Genomic DNA, 18,937 nt, shown 5'->3' with positions numbered 1-18,937 from the left:
TGTAAATGTGTGTGTAAAGGTGGATGACTGCCTGCTGCAGATGAAATCTAACCATGGCTACAAATAAATGAAGCTGACGTGAAACACAGCCCTGTTTTTATTACTGTTTATAGATATTAGAATTGATGATCATCATTTTAATGATTCTTAAAAAGGCTTTAATGAATCCTTCAGTCTGAAACCAACTTGGAACAAAACACATTAGAAGATGTGGGAAAGAACCACAGTGTGCACATATTTAAACACACAACAGAACCACATGTGTTTGTTTCAAATAACATTTTTACTGTAAATGTTGTTATATATGATTTTGTTTTTGTTTTTTTAACTACTTTGTGTGCAATTTATGAACTTAACCATATTATTTATTTTTAGATTTTTCTATTTATTTGTAGTTTAGTTATATTTAGTGTTTTCATCACAGCTGTTAAACAACAGATAACAGTGTGTGTTACTAAATTCACAGCAACATGAATGTTTCTGAGTGTTTGTGCATCATGTGACCCAGATTTTTGGATCTGCTGTCAGATTGAAATGAAGACGATGAAACCACAGCAGCTTCAGCTGAGCTGTCAATCAGCAGCAGCAGTCTTATCTGTGGGCCGCAGGGGCTGATGGGAGCTTTGAGGACCTGTTAGAAACCACGTGGCCCTCGTCTGATCTCACAGCTCGTCCTTGTTTGGCCTCAGCTGCATCAGAGCGCCACTTCTCCCCAGGTTCACCAGAGGAAACACCACTGCACAAAATGCTTTTCCTCCCAGCTGCTGCTCTGTGCTGTCTGTGTTCAGGTGAGTGTTTCCAGCCAATCAGGAGCCAACAAAGTCAACCTGTAACAAACACTGTCACACTAACCTTCATCTATCTGTCTGTGTCTCTACAGCACTGGTTACCATGGCAGCAGAACAGCTGATTCAGGACGATTTAACATTGACCAGGAGAGTTGGAGAAAGTGTCTCCTTCAGCTGTGGAGGGACTGAACAGTGTAGCAGCAGCTATGTATTCTGGTACCAGAAGAAAGAAAATGAAACATTCAAAGTTATTCTGAGCATTTATACTAATGATGGCAGTGTTTATTCAGATTACGGTCACCCTCAGAAAAATGATTTCTCTGCTGAGATGAATCAGAACATCTTTGAATTGAAGATAGAGAAAGTTAAACTCGATCATTCAGCCACCTACTACTGCTCCTGTTGGAAGAGAGCTCCCCACAGTGAGAAATGATCCCTGCAGCCTGAACAAAAACCAACAGATGAACAGATGTCAAACAGTGTCTGTGACAGGAAGAGAGCAGTAAACCACAGCCCAGCTTCACATGTTTCACCTCCATCTCAGAGTCACAAACATACTGAGCTCAGGGACCATTTTTATTTACTGCTGTCAGAAATTCAATTCGATTTATTTCTGTTTAAACAGATTTTTCATCCTGTTTTAAGACAGAAACAAGAGGAACAGATGACATCAAACTTCCAAATGTAAACAAATGTATCCTCAGTCCCACAAAAACATTTATTCAAAGTGAAAGAAAAACAGATTGTGTCAAACTGAGTCAAAGTCCATCCCTCATTCACAGTGTTAATGTTCTCTTCATGAAAACTCTTCCAGCAGCACTTGTTGTTTAACACCTTTCAGTACATTTAACCAGACACTTGGACTGATGTCAGGTCAGGATCTTGTCCTTCTAGCAGCGGCTCGACTAAACACACAGATTTAACAAAAAGAGATTCCATGTAAAACACTTTCGTTCACCAGTTTTAACTCACATAACTTCACATTTCCTCAAATTGAATCTTAGTCATTTAATCACAGGAAGTTTCTGGGATTTTGTTCCAGTCCTCCTGACAGAAATGCTGGAACTGAATCAGGTTTTTAAGACTCTTTGTTGAATTTTGCTTCTTTCCATAAATATATAATAAATAAACTTGACTTTGCTTTCTTTAAAGTGTAATGTTTGTCTTTTTGTTCACTTCCTCACTGATGACCTGACGTTTTCTGCACTACAACCACATTAGTGTTCTTCTTCATGCCACCTTATACTTATACCTTGTCCTTGTTTCAGCATCTTCAGAAGCTCCTTTGCTGTTGTTCTGGGACTGATTTGCACTTTTCAAAACAGAGTCTGTCCATTTACAGGAGACTGAACACACATTGACTTACAGACCTATACATAGTTTTCAGTGCTAGAAGTTGTATTTTCCTTTCCTACAAGGAGTAGTAGTTTTTTTCTTTAATTCAAATTACAAGGGGGGAAAACTGGCTTGATTTCCTGAGAACCATTGCTTATGATATGACGGCCATATTCAGTGTTTCCTCACAGGTTAGCTGCACAGAGAAAACCACAAAGCAAAAAAACGTAGCACACTTCGCACACGGCAGCGCCAAGGATGGTGTGTAATATAGTTATTAGACCATTCAAACTTACAGAGAATGGCAGCAACAGCCTTCACTGTTTTATAAGACACTAGTTCAGATCAGACCGATGAGCCACTCACTGTTGTCAGGTTGTGTTGTGAAAGGACAGCCTGTCACATCCTGCCTGTTCAGAGAACCTGTAATATTATCACATGAACTATTACAGTGGAGCCTGAACCCACAGTGGGTGGAGCTCCGTATTTCATTAGGAATGATGTGTGCTGCTCGTCATGATAATTGTTTTTAATCATAAAAGGTGATATTGTACAAGAGAGTAATGGAACAGGAGCGCTGAGGCTTCAGAATTTATCTCTGAATCCTCTTTTTTTAAGATTTCTTCAGCATTAAAGTAATCCAGTGACAGCTGTCAGTGTTTCCATGACTACACAGCAAGCAGTAACTGTTGATGGTTAATTCAACAAACTGAACTGTAAACAAATACAGTTTAAAACAGCGCTTATGTGTAACTGTCCATCAACGTGACCAATCACATTAAAACCCTCTTCCTCTGGCTCCGTCCTCCTAACAGTCAAAAGGCAGGTGATTAAACTCCAATCGCATTCAAACTAATGACTGTAAAACATGAACGACCTGACAGCTTCCCCCAAAAATGAAGTCAAAACATCTCTATCGCCCCCTGGAGTCTGGGTGCAGGTTTCCTTCCTCCTGAGTTTGACTCTAATTACTAGGGGTGCAACGATACTCATATCGATATTGAACCGTTCGATACAGTGCTTTTGGTTCAGTACGCACATGTATCGAACAATACAAAATTTTTAATTTATTTTATCAACTTTTCTTCTGACGATGCTGTCTGTGTTGAGAGCTCAGTGAATCTGCGCTCGACTACTCCGCCTAGGCTGCACTGTCGAGCGCAGATCCACTGAGCACAGCGCAAGCTAGCAAGACAGAAGCTAAGCTCGTTGCAACATGGCAAATTGAACCTCCCCCACCCTCACTCAGATCTGGTGTTTGGAACTATTTTAGTCTTCATATTAAGTATGACCCTGAAGGTAAGCGCGTCATGGACAAAAGTAAAACAGTATGTCAGATGTGCCACGCAATGCTCAATTACATGGGTGGGAACTAGTGCGTTAGTGCAGTTTGCTCGTTAACATGTTGCCGTCCAGCCCCACGCACGGGGCGATCCGCGGTAGCTCGTTAACGGAGATTTGCCGTGTTGTGGCGTTAACGTCATTTCAACGAGATTAACGCTGACAGCACGAGTGGGAACAAAATTAATATGACTGCACATTTACGCCGACATCATCCTAGTGCAAAGACAAGTGGAAGCAGACAAAAACAACAAGCATGCTACAAACTTTACCCGAGTCATTTAGACGGCCGTTAGCACAGGATTCTCCTTATGGGGACCTGATATGTTTAATATGCTGCTGAGAATATAGCCCAGAAGAAGCGTATAGTATAGCTTTTATTTTGGAAAGAGACATTTCTCTGTAATAAACTCTCTTTTCCAAAGATGAGTGATTTCTTGATCAGATAGATTTATTTTTTTATTACTTTGTTGTTTCAGCAACATTAAATTTAAAAACTGTACTTTTGAGTTAAAATATATATTTATAATTTTAATAAATGACAAATTAAAAAAGCATGAACATTTTTTTGTATCGAAAAAATATCGAACCGTGACACCAAAGTATCGAACGAACCGTGAGTTTTGTGTATCATTGCACCGCTACTAATTACGTTAGTTAGTTAATGCTGTTAAACTGGGTGCAGCGTCACCCAGTTTAACAGCATTATCGTTTAACAGTCGGGTCCTTCCGTCTAACTGACAGAAGGACTCGAGGCACCGACACACTTTGTCGGTAAGTTAAATTTTTGTTTGTAAGCTAATCAGTAACTAACATCATTAGCTAGCTAAGATGATGACAGTCATGTTTGTTAGCTAATCTGTGCACATGAGTGAATTTACCCTGACTAAAGAAATCACTGTGAGCCTGAATGCTGATTAAAGTCAATGCTGTAGTTCAGACATTAGCTCTGCTGCTCGGACTGAACTGAACTGAAGGATGTTCAGACCTGCAGCTGAAGATGAGGCACTGAAACGTTTATATGAGAAACAGAAAAGTCGAAGAGGCTCTTCAACTGGTGGGGGAGGTTGTCACATCTTGCAGGAGCTCTCCTCTCTTCAGGAACTCTCTCTGCAGGAGGGGGAGATACAGGAGAGGTGGAGGAAGATCTCAGCCTGGGCGTCTATTGTCTTGTGTAGTCTGGAAGATGAGTGGATGGTGGGGTGGGTGCAGTTTTCTCTGTGGTGGGGTCAGGTGGACTGTCCCGGGCTCTGTGGGGCCAGGCGGCGCTGCTGCACTGGGCCCCAGTCCGGATGGGCCTGGGTCCCCTTTCCATGACGGGTTGCGGAGTATGGGGGTGCCTACTGGGGTCAGCGGGGGAGCTGGCCCCAGGGAGGGGTCACTTGCCCCTCCCTTCCTTCCCTCCCCATCTCCAGCTGCCTCCCTCTTCCGGCTCCACCACAATCACCCACACATGCAGGGCCTTGGGGTAAAGCTGTGTCACCAGGGTGCAGGGGAGGCTACCCCCCCCCCCCCCCTCTGTCCCCTTCTGGCTGCCTCTGCCTCAATTTTATCCCACAACTTAGACATTCACATTACTCACACTCTCATTACATATACATATAGGATCTTGGGGGTGGGCACAATCACGGACTCCAAAAGACCATCAGGGTGTACACCCCACCCCTGGCATCGTTGCCCACCTCTCAATTTTAAATACACGTAGACACTGAGGGCTAGCAGGAGGGGCTATGCGCTTACCTGCTGCTCTCTGGCAGGTAGCTCCATGCCCTCCTGGGTTTTAAATGCACCTTAGAACACACATACATCAACATTACAATGAGCGGGTGAAGGGAGGTTTGGAGTCTTCTCTCACCCCCGTTCTCTGCGACCTGCTGGAGCGGGGGGGCTAGGAGGAGGAGTTGGCCGTCCGACTGCGGTCTGGAGTGTGGGGCCTCCCTGCTGCTGTGGAGTCGGGGCGGTCTGCCTCTCCCCACAGCAGGGAAAAGGGTAACACCACCTGGGATAATATATATTTTAAATATGTAACTTTCTACAGGACTGAATATAACATCATTATGTAAAAGTCCAGAGTCTCTGTGCTTCATCTGAGGATGATGTGAAAACTTCTAACATCACACAAAGTAAAGGTCTCTATCACACTGCTCATGAAATGCAGATTTGTCCATCTTCTATTTTGGGCGTCTAGTGGAGGTCTGAAGATTTCCCTCTGAGGAAGCTGCTGGTGAAGGTGGCGAGTTCTGCTTGATCCCTGCGGTGACCTTCAGTTCCTGATGTTTCTGAAATGACACATCAGGAGTCTTCCTCCATGGGTCAACAGAAGCTGTGATAAATGAAAGGGAGGACATTTCTCAAACCTCTGGACCCAGGAAACCCAGCTTGGTCCTCATGGTCACCTTCACTTGTTGCTCCCCAGGGTGAATGTAGCTGTTGATAATGATGTGGACTTTGGACTCTGTTATTAAATGAAAAGAACAAACTACACTTCTATCAAACCTTTTGTCAGTGTGCTTTATTTCATTTAAACTTTCCATGTTAGCAGGCTGTAGAGCGCTCTGTGTGAACTGAATCTAAAACTGTTTAAATCCATATCATTCAGATACTAACAGTAACTCTGGGTCTCTGTGGAGTCTGCTGCTGATGTCATCTCTGTCTAAAACAGGATAAGAAAAAATGAGACCTGTGGAATCATTGAAGCATAAAGACTACGGGAGTAACAGGTGTGCAGCATCGCTAGCTAGCAACAACCCTCTAATACCGTGTGGCTAATCTAGCTAATGATCGCTTACAGTTAGAATGATATAAAAACTGCTAAAACTGTTTCACAGGTTGTTGATCCTGTCGTGTTCTTTGTGTGTTTGGCAGCCATCATGAAGCTGTACGTGTCCATCACTGCTGTCAGTCTGAGAGCAGGACTTCTGTGTATTCTGGCTATCAAACAGCTCTACAGAGCACACTGTTTGTTCTTTAAAACATTTATTTAATCACAGTTCAGTGGCCGTGATATCACCACTCCTCTCTGTAGTTCCACTTCTAAATCACAGAATTTTACTTTAGATGTCAGGTTGTGTTTTTGTGCCAGCAAACATTTTAAAACTCTTCTGACTTCAGTTCTTCTCAGACTGAACCATCAGGAGGATTCATACCTGCAACACCTGGAACCAGTCAGCTGGAGGCAGCAGCAGTTTGTCTCAGAACAACTTTATGAACAAAAAAAAGTAATCTCAGAGAGATAGATACCAACCTCTCAACATGGATTCAAACCAATAACCTTCATCTGATCGACCTTTCAGGCTACACCTGTTATTTGTAGCTGTCCACTGTAACACAGCAGGCTGAAACTGACTCTGATCCACAAAGCAGGACCTCTGCTAACTGGAATGCAGCCGTCATTATCACACCTGTATTTTTCCTCCTGTGAACTAAAGACATCTGCTGTGGAAGAGGTCTGTCTGTGTCCCACATGTCTGTCTGTGACTCTCAGGTGCATCACTGTTTACAGGATCACAAGGATCCACCTGACAGCAAGAACACAGGAGATGGAGGCGAATCCATCAGCGAACCATTAAAGTCCTTCACAGTAATCTGCTTAAATGATCTTAATATATGCTGCTCAACAAATAAAGGGAACCCTTAAACAACACAATGTAACTCCAAGTGTTCCCTTTATGTTGTTGAGCAGTATATAACTTGGAATGTAATTTAGGAAAGCTTGAGCAGCATTGTCACAGCCACACTGTGCTGCTAACTTTAAATGACTGTCAGGTGATTTGTGACAGAAGGACAGCAGCAGAGTGAAAGGAAGGTTTACAGGATGTTGGTGAGAGCTGCTGTGATGTCTGGTTTGGATCCTGTGGCTCTGATAAAAAGACAGGAGGCCGAACGGAAGATGTTCAGACTTTCACTGGACAAGATTAGAAATGAGTTCACGAGAGACAAAGTCAGAGAGGCTGACATCCTAATCTTTCCTGGGAATAACACTCCAGGAAATATAAATCTAATAAACTAATAGTTCATAAAGGACACAGACTCATTACTGTAAGATTAATTATTTAATAGTTTAATTGATAAATCAAAAAATGCTGGAGCTGCAACATGTTAACATGTAGTTAACAGTTTAAAATTGAGGCTCTCATATTAACAGCTAACTTTCTATACTGTGCTGATTTATTTGTCACAGTCTTGGTCATTTATTTTGAACTTTTTTGTGGAGGTTAAACTTTCTGTTATAAATTTACCTGTATGTGTATTTTAAATATGATCTGTGTTATTAAATGCAACAGTTTCAAATCCACCTTGAAGGCTGAGTTCTTGTTCTGAAAGATGAGGATGTGTAACTGTGACACTAGAAGAGGTGTGGATCTAATTCTCTGAACTTTCTCTAAACTTATATTTTATGTGACAGTAACTTTGTATTTTCTGTTAACAACACCAGGAGCCACTGGGATGATGTCCATTAGCTTGGATATTCTCTTCTGCCAAGACTTCTGCTGCCGTCCTTCCTCCATACCTGACAAAGACGACTGACTGTTGTGTTCTTTTCAAATCAAGTGTCCACATTATTCATCTCATCAACACAGAGATTTTTAAGGAGAACATCCCACAGATGATGGTCCCACATGCTGGGATTGTTGTGTGTTACCCTGGTTGGACATCCACAGAGAAAGGTGAGTGTTATTATCTTTATTATCATATCACCACCAACATCTGGTTTTTGTGATCATTAAAATCTTCTAAAGTGTTTCAGTTACAGTGAGAACATTTGCACTAATACTGAACCATTCATTAAAATCTTTTACATACAAAACATTTTTACGGAGCAGGTCGCTATGATCAGCCAGCAAGACGCTAAGCTGACCGTGGAGACGAAGGCTGTCGTGAGGTGACCAAGGATCCATCCCAGAGCTGATTGGCCGCCCCACACTTTCCACAGAGGTGGAGGCCAACCCATGTTGAATTTGTAAGTCCACTGTCTGGGCAGCTGCTTGATGTCTCTGGTGTCTCTGCCAGAATTTCCAAAGGTGAATTTCTGGTATCCGATCATCTGAACTGCTCACAGGACTGCTGGAAACAGAACCTGAACATCTCTGAGGCTCCAATTTATGCTCTGATAAGTGCTCACTCACCCCACCTCTCCTCCCTCTGGTAGGTCGTCACCAATCACTGTGTTTACAGAAGATCAGCAGTTATTTTCATTTCTGAAACTACATTTATTATTTAACATATTGATCAGGATCATACTTTGATTATAACTTTGATGAAAAATAAAGATGATTTACTACGAGCACATGGGGAAAAAGCTCTTTTCTTACAGTGATGCCACAAATCTGGGTCTAACACATGAGGCTGGATGTTAAATCCTTTTACCCCCTCAAAGATGTGATGACAGGGGAAAGTGAAGGAGACATCAGCCTCTCTGTCTCATTTCTTCCATCAGAAAGTTTTTGTTTTTTTATTGAGCTGAGATCAGATTTGTGACGGTCACTCTGATAACTGGATGTTGTTGCCCTTAAACCATTTTGCCACAGTTTCTGTACAACTGTGTGTTTAAACTTCAAGTTCAGCTCTTGAAGGTCTTCAGCTGCTCATGTTGCAGATCCACTGTGAGCTGAAATTCCAATGAAGCTGTTAGAAAAATCAAAGTGATGTTTCAGATTAGTCAATGAGCTCGTTAGTTATTAACTGTGTAAGATGGTGTTATGGTCCCCTGATCCTCTGCTGCCTACCCACCATCGATCTTTCCTTTCTTGTCATTGTGGTGCTGCATGGCCCACTTTCTCCTGAGATTCAGTTCACAGACAGATGTTCTGATAGTTTTCTTTACAATTTGCTGCTAGAATTCAAAATTGATTGTGTGATTAATGATGGTGAGCCAGATGGGCCAAACCATGATCCTATCAGCAGCATGTTTCATTGTAGTGGTGCATCATTGATGGGATAAATGGACTGGTGCTTATATAGTGATTTTCTGTTTTCATGTGGACTAAAGTAGTGGACTGACCAACAGACTGACATTAACATCAGAGCCGTGCTGCTAGTGTGGCTAAAAGAAAAGAGAAGAAGAGACAGTCATGTTGATATGAACATTAGAGAAACACATCATGGAGCTGAAATATGATCCTGCTTCCTCATTTGGACTCATTCACCTCAGCTGACACGTTCAACAGCAGACAGGTTTTTGTAGCAGTCTCTCTCACTGTGAGAGTGGCAGGACGGAGCTATCCCTACCCCATCTTTGGCTCTGGAACTAAACTGTCTGTAACAGGTAAGAACAAACATTTATTTTCCTTCAGTTGTTTTATTGTAGAAGCTGAAAATGTGTTTAAAGTCAGTTTGTGCTGCTTCAGGCTTTACATGTTAGTTTTTCATCATTAGTAGAGAATTCATCTGCAGCCATTGTTACATAAGAAAAGCTCAATAATCTCTGAAAACATGTTGAAATCTCACTGAACAACTAAAGTTATTCTTTATTTCTGCAAATATTAGTGATGTTACAAATATTTAGGATTTGATCCTCTCAGTGATCCTGCTGGTTTTTAACACAAGATCATATTTGATGTTAAAATTAATACAGTAACAGATTTGTAAATATGAATTTTGCTAAGAAGAAAATGTAGATATGTTTTTAATAGTGAACGATATAGCATGTTGGTCCAAAGAGTCATTTTTGGAAAAACATTATTTTATTAATTGTCATAGATACTGATCATAAAATATTAAACGTCTAAAATGTGATGAAAAATACTGGATAAAATATGAAATTGTTAGTCAGGTTTTATGAGTCAAAATGACAAATAATAATGAAAGTTCAAAAATGTTATCTGTAAATACTACTTTGAAAAATATGTGAAAGTAAATACACAATCATTCACAAAATGTAATTTTTTAATTAAAAATAATAACAAATTAATTCAAATGGCCAAAAAAAAGGATTTAATTATCTCTCAAATTTCAGCTTAATTGCATTTAAATTTATGTAATAATTCATTTATATATGAAAGAAAATAAGAATCAAACCAAATAATAAAATTAAAGCTGATCCAATTATTGCAGTAAAAGATTTAAGAATTTTAAAGTCTGTGAAAGAAGAATGTTATTTATTGTGACAAGTATAAAACATGTCTTTAAAAACTATTTAAAATTTACATCATGATTTGTTGGGAGAAGATCAACTCTGTAGAAATGTGTTTCAGATTGGAAATATATTTTAAAAATTATATGAAGGCAAATATATATATATATTTAAATTTGTTATAACTTAAATTTTAAAAACCAAGAAGATAAAGGAGAAATCCATTTTATTTCATGATGTAAAATCATGCTGAGTGTTCCTCATGTGAGCCATGATGACATGAGGTGATGACTGTGTTTGATATGAAGCTGAATCCAGTGTATGTAGTGAACTTTGTGCTGATGAGTAGTTTAGTGATCAGAGTCCATGTAGTTTCCAGGATCAGACTGAATGCAGTGCAGTGCTGGAAGCTGCTGCTGACTGTGTGAATGTGTGTCTGTGCTGCTTGTTGCTGCTGTCAAACTTCAGATGAGCAGGTAGTGAAGCCCGTGGTGAGCGTGTACCCAGCAGCATCCAGAGCCCACCTGGAGGGGAACAGCTCCCTGCTGTGTGTGGCCTCAGCCATGTTTCCTCCTCTGGTCCAGTTCTCCTGGAAAAGACAGAAGAAGAACGGCGGAGAAGCGGAGGAGCTGCCCCCTGCTGAGGGAGAGCAGCTGGAGCTCAGAGAGGCGGGACGCACCATTGCCATCAGGATGCTTGATGGGAGCCATTCTGACACATATAAATACAGCTGCTGGGTGAAGCACGAGGGGGGCACAGTGGAGGCCCGAACACAACAAGGTAATGAAGGCTTGGTGACTGTGTTCAGCAGTGATTCAGCTTCATGTGGAGATGCTGTCAAAGAGAGCAGAGCAGCAGAGGACTGACATTTCTCACTGCAGCTCCAAACATTTGACTCCTTTTCTGTTTCAGAGCTTCCAGCTCCAGCAGCCTCCTGTCCTCCAGAGAGAGAGCCAGCAGACCTGCCAGCTCTGCAGCCAGCTGACTGTAAGATCACCTGCTGCCTCTCTGCATGGACAGCTCCAATGTCCAATGAGGCAGCTGGAACAAGTTTAGGCTCTTAAAGTTGCACTAATTGATCAAATCTTCATCCAACAAGCTCTGATAAAGCCACTGTACACTAGCTGCTCAGCACCAAACAGCAGACAGACCATAATATGTCAGAGATCAGTTTGTTAGCTGCTTGTGGAGTTCTTCTGCCCCCAAGTGGACACAAACACTACATCAATTCATCCACTTGAAGAAGAAGCTGTGACTGTTTCTATTTGGACTTTTTCTCCTTGATCTGAGAGGAATAACCCGACTGTCTGTCTGTCTCTTTGTGTCTGTCTGTCCTTCAGTGTCCTTCCAGTCTCAGTGCAGGGTGAAGCTGCTCTGCCTGCTGTACACAGTGCTGATAGTGAAGAGTCTGGTGTACTGCTGTGGACTCTCTCTGCTGATGATGCTCACAAACAAGGGAGCGTCCACCAACTGCACACATGCTGACTGACTGTTTCCTGCTCGCCTTTTCTCACCATCACATCTCATCAATTCATCTCATTCATCACTTTGATCACAAATGTTAGTTATGATGTGTTGAGCTTATTTTGCCTTTTTCTTCAACAGTTAGAAGATCGTCTGAAATAAATACATCTTTACATGTATTGTTGCTCTGAGTTAGAATTCTTTTTGTGCTTATTGTGACTTTTATTGTAGTAACAAAAACCATCAGGAATATTTTTATCACAAGTTTTTGTTTGATTTTCAAATGTCAAACAGTGTAGTTGTGTTTGTGTGAACAATAAAGATTTGAAGATGAAGAGTTTGATTCTACTTTCATTGTGTGATCAACAACAACCCGTGTGAGTGAAGCACAAACTGACTGTATCCAAACTTGCTCTCCTGCAGCAGACGGGCTGTGTGGGTTTCTGCTCTGCAGCCTCCACACCGTTAGCTGTGGCTTTCACTTTAATAACACAATGACAGTTACAAGCAGGAACTCTGCTTCAAGAATGATTCCAGGAAGGATCTGTGTTCTTCACCTGTGAGAGAAACAGCTCAAATCCTCAACTCACAGCTGACAAATGAACTTTAATGGAATCAAAGGAGAGACCATGAAGCCCCTGCAGTCTGCTCAGCTCCCATTTTATTACCTGAGCTGAGTTTTTCATTCTGGATATCACACACGTAAGAACAGATCAAGTCTGAACAGCAAATGTTGGAGAATCATTTTGAAGTCTTGCTAAATGTCCTTATTATTACAAAAACTACTGAATGATTCAGAAAATCCTTTCCAACAAGCAGAAATATGCAAACAAAGTAGAAACAAGGCAACATGAGTCATTCAGATGCAGATAACATATTCTCCTTATTGTGAAGAACACAGTCATGAAATCTTTCTGTGTGTCATTCATTGAGTTGAAGTGCCTAATAGAAGAGGAAGAGCAGCAATAATCAATGATAGCTGAGACATTGAGAACATGGCTGTATGCCTGCTATCATAACAGCAAACAAAGCACACAAACAGCAAACACACAATAATGTGCTCGCAGCTTGTTGTGTGTTGTGTCATTTTTGACATTTCATGAAGTCACAAAAATGTGTGCGACTCATTAAAGGAGTGTGTACGTGTCAGTCAGTGCTCTGTATTCATGTGTTCACCTCATTAAAGTCACTCAGACACTTTTCTCCTCCAAACTTACAGCACAGCTTCATATTTCACTGACTGATTCTTTCATTACATCCATTAAGGGTCACACAGTGAAATTAGTGCAAACTTACAAATGTGTTGCAACAATTTTGGCCTCCAAACTGAACTTTGAGACAAACAGTGAAGCTGTGAGCAAAAAGAGGCTCCAGTGTGTGTCATGGTGGAGGAAACTGTTGTATTCCCACATTCAAAACATGCTGATCTTATTGGATTTGTCCCTCAAAGTCTTTTTCCTCCTTTTTCTCTTCATCCAAATGTTCTAGCAGGCTGACTGTGAGTCCCTGTTGAACCTGTACAGCAGAAAGTAACAGCAGTCAGCGGCCTCCACTTGACTTCATGACTTCAACGCCTCGCACAGTCACTTTCACTTTCTTCCTTCTGTCTTTTAGTCCTAAAATGTAGAACAACACCAGATCCAAATATTTGTGTCCTTCACTCACATCTTCAAATGATCCCTTCCATATCAGAGATGATACAAAGGCAACATTTGTCTTATTTCTCTTTCAGGAATCAAAAAGTACTTTTGTACTGTTGTGTAAATGTGTGTGTAAAGGTGGATGACTGCCTGCTGCAGATGAAATCTAACCATGGCTACAAATAAATGAAGCTGACGTGAAACACAGCCCTGTTTTTATTACTGTTTATAGATATTAGAATTGATGATCATCATTTTAATGATTCTTAAAAAGGCTTTAATGAATCCTTCAGTCTGAAACCAACTTGGAACAAAACACATTAGAAGATGTGGGAAAGAACCACAGTGTGCACATATTTAAACACACAACAGAACCACAGTGTGCACATATTTAAACACACAACAGAACCACAGTGTGCACATATTTAAACACACAACAGAACCACAGTGTGCACATATTTAAACACACAACAGAACCACATGTGTTTGTTTAGAATAAGATTTTTACTCTAAATGTTGTTAAATGTGATTTTGTTTTTTTAACTACTTTGTGTGCAATTTATGAACTTTTAAAATATTTAACCATATTTTTTTTTTGAGATTTTTCTATTTATTTGTATTTTTATTAATAGTTTAGTTATATTTAGTTTGTATATTTAGTGTTTTCATCACAGCTGTTAAACCACAGATAACAGTGTGTGTTAGTAAATTCACAGCAACATGAATGTTTCTGAGTGTTTGTGCATCATGTGACCCAGATTTTTGGATCTGCTGTCAGATTGAAATGAAGACGATGAAACCACAGCAGCTTCAGCTGAGCTGTCAATCAGCAGCAGCAGTCTTATCTGTGGGCCGCAGGGGCTGATGGGAGCTTTGAGGACCTGTTAGAAACCACGTGGCCCTCGTCTGATCTCACAGCTCGTCCTTGTTTGGCCTCAGCTGCATCAGAGCGCCACTTCTCCCCAGGTTCACCAGAGGAAACACCACTGCACAAAATGCTTTTCCTCCCAGCTGCTGCTCTGTGCTGTCTGTGTTCAGGTGAGTGTTTCCAGCCAATCAGGAGCCAACAAAGTCAACCTGTAACAAACACTGTCACACTAACCTTCATCTATCTGTCTGTGTCTCTACAGCACTGGTTACCATGGCAGCAGAACAGCTGATTCAGGACGATTTAACATTGACCAGGAGAGTTGGAGAAAAAGTCAGTTTTACATGTGGAGGGATTAATCAGTGTTATAGCTGGATATTTTGGATCCAGAGGAATCATGCTAAAACTTTTAAAATTATTCTTGCTATTGATAAAACAGATAATGAAATCAGGTCAGATTATTACAATCATCCTCAGAAAAGAGATTTCTCAGTTGAGATTAATCGTAATGGCTGTGAGTTGAAGGCTCAGAAAGTTAAGAGCGATCATTCAGCCACCTACTACTGCTCCTGTTGGGTTTCTGCTCCTGTTGGGTTTCTGATCCCCTCAGTGAGAAATGATCCCTGCAGCCTGAACAAAAACCAACAGATGAACAGATGTCAAACAGTGTCTGTGACAGGAAGAGAGCAGTAAACCACAGCCCAGCTTCACATGTTTCACCTCCATCTCAGAGTCACAAACATACTGAGCTCAGGGACCATTTTTATTTACTGCTGTCAGAAATTATTTTACATCAGATTTATCTTTATTTAATCAGCATTTCCACATCTAAGGGGAAAAATGGAAAAAAAGTTTCCACCTTAACTTTTGTGATTGAACTCAAATAACAGCTGAGGATGATGGTTTCTTGATGAATAATATAAATACCTTGTCTCTTATTTTGGCTCCACTTAAACAGAAAACAGAAGGAACAGGAGCAACCTAAAACATAAAATGAAGACACTGGAGGTGTCCCTGCAGCCTAATGAGAAAGAAAACTTTTCCTGCAAAGTCAAATCTTTATATTCAACATTTTGAAAACGTTTGAGAAGGATGTGTGTGTTGGGTTTGATTAGGATTAACACACACTGTGCAGGTTCCAGTTGTTTTACTGAAGGTCAATGATTTTTAATTAAACTGAAATCATGAAAGAAAGCTAACATTTGTCATGCTGCCATTCTAACATTTTTCATCCTTTAGTCATCATTTCACATTCATTTATTTTCTATATCAATAACATTTAAATCTAAAAACTTTTATTTCAGCTCCTCTTTTGTTTGGTCTTTTCATCATCTTTGTTTTTTAGTACATCCAGATATCAGCTCCTCAGTTTTTGAGCCACTGACATCATTGGTTTCTTCACAGTCCTGACAAATGCAGCTTTCCTTTAGTAAATACTTTAGAAAACTAGAACCAATCAAAAAATATTACTCATGTCTAATCACATTTTCAATTCTAATGTGATTCACTGATTCAAGTCTTAGTATGGGACACTGTCAGGAACTTGAGGTTCGTGTGCTGTTTGGACCCAAAAGCAGACTCAATATGTGTAAACTATTTACAAGGTTTATTCACAAAAAATGTGAACTCAAACTAGAACATGGATTGAAACTGGAAACATAAACAGGAGCTGAAGAAATTTGAGGAAGGAGAAATGTTTGAACATGGGGAACACAAGAAGAGTGACGGAACGTGAAGCTCTATAACAGAGGAGAGAGGGAGTACTGGGCAGGAAGACGAGAATGGTTAGAGGTGAGAAGGTATTACAGTGGGGGGTGCTTACTTGCAGGTGGAGGCTGATTAGCCCTGGAGGCAGTGGCCGTGAGAGTGTCCTGCGGCGGGTGAGAGGAGCTGGTCTGGTTCAATGAGGTCCAGAGGGGGGGAATCCAAGAGAGTCACAACAGGCAGGAGGGCAGGCCAAGGAGTGGGGTGAGTATGAAACCTTTGGTTTGTAGACAGACTGAAGTATTAGAACCAAACAGGACCATTGCAGAATAGTAGCATGTTAGGAGGTAACTCTGATGGAACTGTGAACAGAGAGGCAACATTAAACACGGGACAGACAAGCATGAACTTGATCACAAGGAGGCTGAGTGTAATGGGAAATTCTAGTTAACCCTCACATTTAGATTTAGGTGGACAGAACTTCACTGTATCATTTTTTATAACCTTTGCATACTTAGATGAAGTACGTGTATATGTCAGGATGACCTGGTGAAAAACTGCTTAGCTTTTCTTAAAGAGGTTTCACTATGTTATCTCCTAACTGTTAGGGCGTAGAAGGACGAAACTCCCAAGATGACCAGTGCCAGGAGCTTCCTGGGAAAGGTAGTGGCCCCTTTAACAAGCAACAGCCCGCGGGACAGAAACCTGTTAAAACTAAAAGTTACAGAGACTTGTGTGTGAGGGTATAAAAGGGACGCTGTGACCCCCTAAGGTTAGAACGCTCATTACTATGAACCTGTGATGTTTTGATGTGTGTGTTCATTCTCCTACATGCAGTAATAAAATGGCTTGACCATAGCTGACCGTGTTGCAGACTTTATTTACAGAAAATTCCACAACATGAGTTACCACCAACAGTAGCAGGACGAATTGGCATAGCGCTGGTTCAAGAACCCTCCTGCTGATTGCCCTGGAATGAGGAGCAGCTGAGGTCCTGGAAGCTTCACCCCAGAGGACGGAAACACTCACATGCCACACATGTTGGTTATATACTGTCTAGTCAACTGTAAGAGAGAAAAGGGGAGTCAGTGAATCAAGAAGTGCAAAAGATTACTAAGGAGGAAGTGAGGGCAGCTATGAAGTGGATGAAGAACAAAATGGCGGTCGGTCTAGATGACATACCTGTGGAGATATGGAGATGTCTAGGAGAGAAAACAGTGGGCTTGTTAACCATAGTGTTTAGTAAGATCCTGGACAGTGAGAGGATGCCTGAGCAATGCAGAACACGTGTGCTGTTATTAATTTTAAAGAACAAGGCTGACATGCTGAGCTGTAGCTCAACACAAGAATAAAGCGTATGAGCCACGCCATGAAGACATGGACAAGAGTTCGAGAAACTAGATTAAAAAGAGAGGCAATGATCAGTGTACTGCTCTCTCTCATGCTGAGAACGAGTACTACAGATGTGATGTTTGCTTTGTGGATCTAGAGAAAACATCTCATAGGGTTCCAAGGGAGGAATTGTGGTACTGTTGGGGATTTTTTATGACATATATACACTGAAATGATATTGGGGAAGTGGAGACACATAGGAACACAGCAGGAACAAATTAGACATAACAAGGACTTTCATATCATTTCCATAACAGGAAGTGATAAGCATACTGAGACTCAGACTGACTAAACACAGAGAATGAGGTAGAGCACAAGGGACATGGTGAGGGACACAGAAAGAAAGCAAGGGACCACTTATACAGACAGAGACAAGATGGGCTGGGGAGACTAAAGGGATGCTGAAGACAGATCACAGAGATGAAGACTATGACAGACGGGACACGACAATAAGACTGACTTAGTAAGGGAGACCATAAAACACATAAAGATTAAAGAACAGGAGGGGAACACAAGATAATTATAACAAACGATAAGTAAAAGGAAACTAAATTTTAAAAATAAAGACTAGGAAACATAAATCACTCCTCAAGATCAAAATAATAATGAAAGTCAAAAAACACAAGACACTGCATCAAAGACCCAAAACCATGACAGTTTGTTATACCTGACAGTTTACGCCTGGTAATTAAAACTGATGTGTGGTTCGATTTTAAAAGCATAAACTGTCCAAAGTTGTATGGGGTGCGGGGTGTAGCTCAGGTGGCAGAGCAGGTCAGCCACTAATCAGAAGGTCAGTGGTTCGATCCCAGGCTGCCTCCTGGCTGCATGCCAAATATCCTTGGGCAAGATACTAACCCCATGTTTGCCTACTGGTGGTGGTGGTCAGAGATCCCGGTGGTGCCAGTGTCCGGCAGCCTCGCCTCTGTCAGTGCGCCCCAGGGCAGCTGTGTTCAGAATTTTTGGAAGGAATCTCAGGAGAAAGGTTTGTCTTTTAAAAAACAATTTACTTTGCTTTTGGCAGTTGAAATTACAAGTTTACACAGCGCTGTGGACCTCTATGTGAACCAGCAACATGTTTCACAAAAAGGATGACCCTCAAGTGGGCTATACAACATTATATAGTGAGACAAAAACATAGATTATAGCAGCTATCTTCCTCCCGCACGGACGTGGCAGTCTTGGTGTCTGCTGCGAAGCATCCTCTTTTCTCCGTGACCTCGTCTGTAAGAGACAGTAAAGGAAAACACCTCTCTGCCTAGCCTTGATAATCTAATGTTATTATCCATTGTTCTTCTAGTGATTCAAAGTTGGTTTAAAATATCATATTCGG

The 18,937-nt window shown here is 41.1% G+C and overlaps 2 protein-coding genes across 2 annotated transcripts in view; both read left to right on the top strand.

The window, feature by feature from the left end:
- The window catches only part of LOC309693974 (immunoglobulin lambda-1 light chain-like), a 255,987-nt gene that overhangs the window by 225,427 nt on the left and 11,623 nt on the right, over positions 1–18,937 (top strand). The gene's annotated exons all lie outside the window — the stretch shown is intronic.
- Positions 9,198–12,321, top strand: LOC309693971 (uncharacterized protein). Its single transcript, XM_082513662.1, has 4 exons — positions 9,198–9,729; positions 11,005–11,316; positions 11,449–11,523; positions 11,877–12,321. Exons 1-4 carry the CDS (start codon positions 9,579–9,581, stop codon positions 12,023–12,025), a joined length of 687 nt encoding a protein of 228 aa, XP_082369788.1. The 5' UTR covers positions 9,198–9,578; the 3' UTR covers positions 12,026–12,321.

This window comes from Aulonocara stuartgranti (genome assembly GCF_965226115.1).
Source record: "Aulonocara stuartgranti genome assembly, chromosome: 18".
NCBI classification, from domain to species: domain Eukaryota; kingdom Metazoa; phylum Chordata; class Actinopteri; order Cichliformes; family Cichlidae; genus Aulonocara; species Aulonocara stuartgranti.
Note: the sequence above shows the minus strand (reverse complement) of the source record. Positions and strands in the feature narration are given on the sequence as shown.

What these genes read in the sequence shown, in the direction of transcription:
- LOC309693971 (XM_082513662.1), top strand. Translation starts at nt 9,579, where the DNA reads ATGATCCTGCTTCCTCATTTGGACTCATTCACCTCAGCTGACACGTTC. An exon ending in AACTAAACTGTCTGTAACAG is followed by an intron (nt 9,730 to 11,004) that starts GTAAGAACAAAC and finishes GTCAAACTTCAG; the next exon opens with ATGAGCAGGTAGTGAAGCCC. An exon ending in AGCTCTGCAGCCAGCTGACT is followed by an intron (nt 11,524 to 11,876) that starts GTAAGATCACCT and finishes TCTGTCCTTCAG; the next exon opens with TGTCCTTCCAGTCTCAGTGC.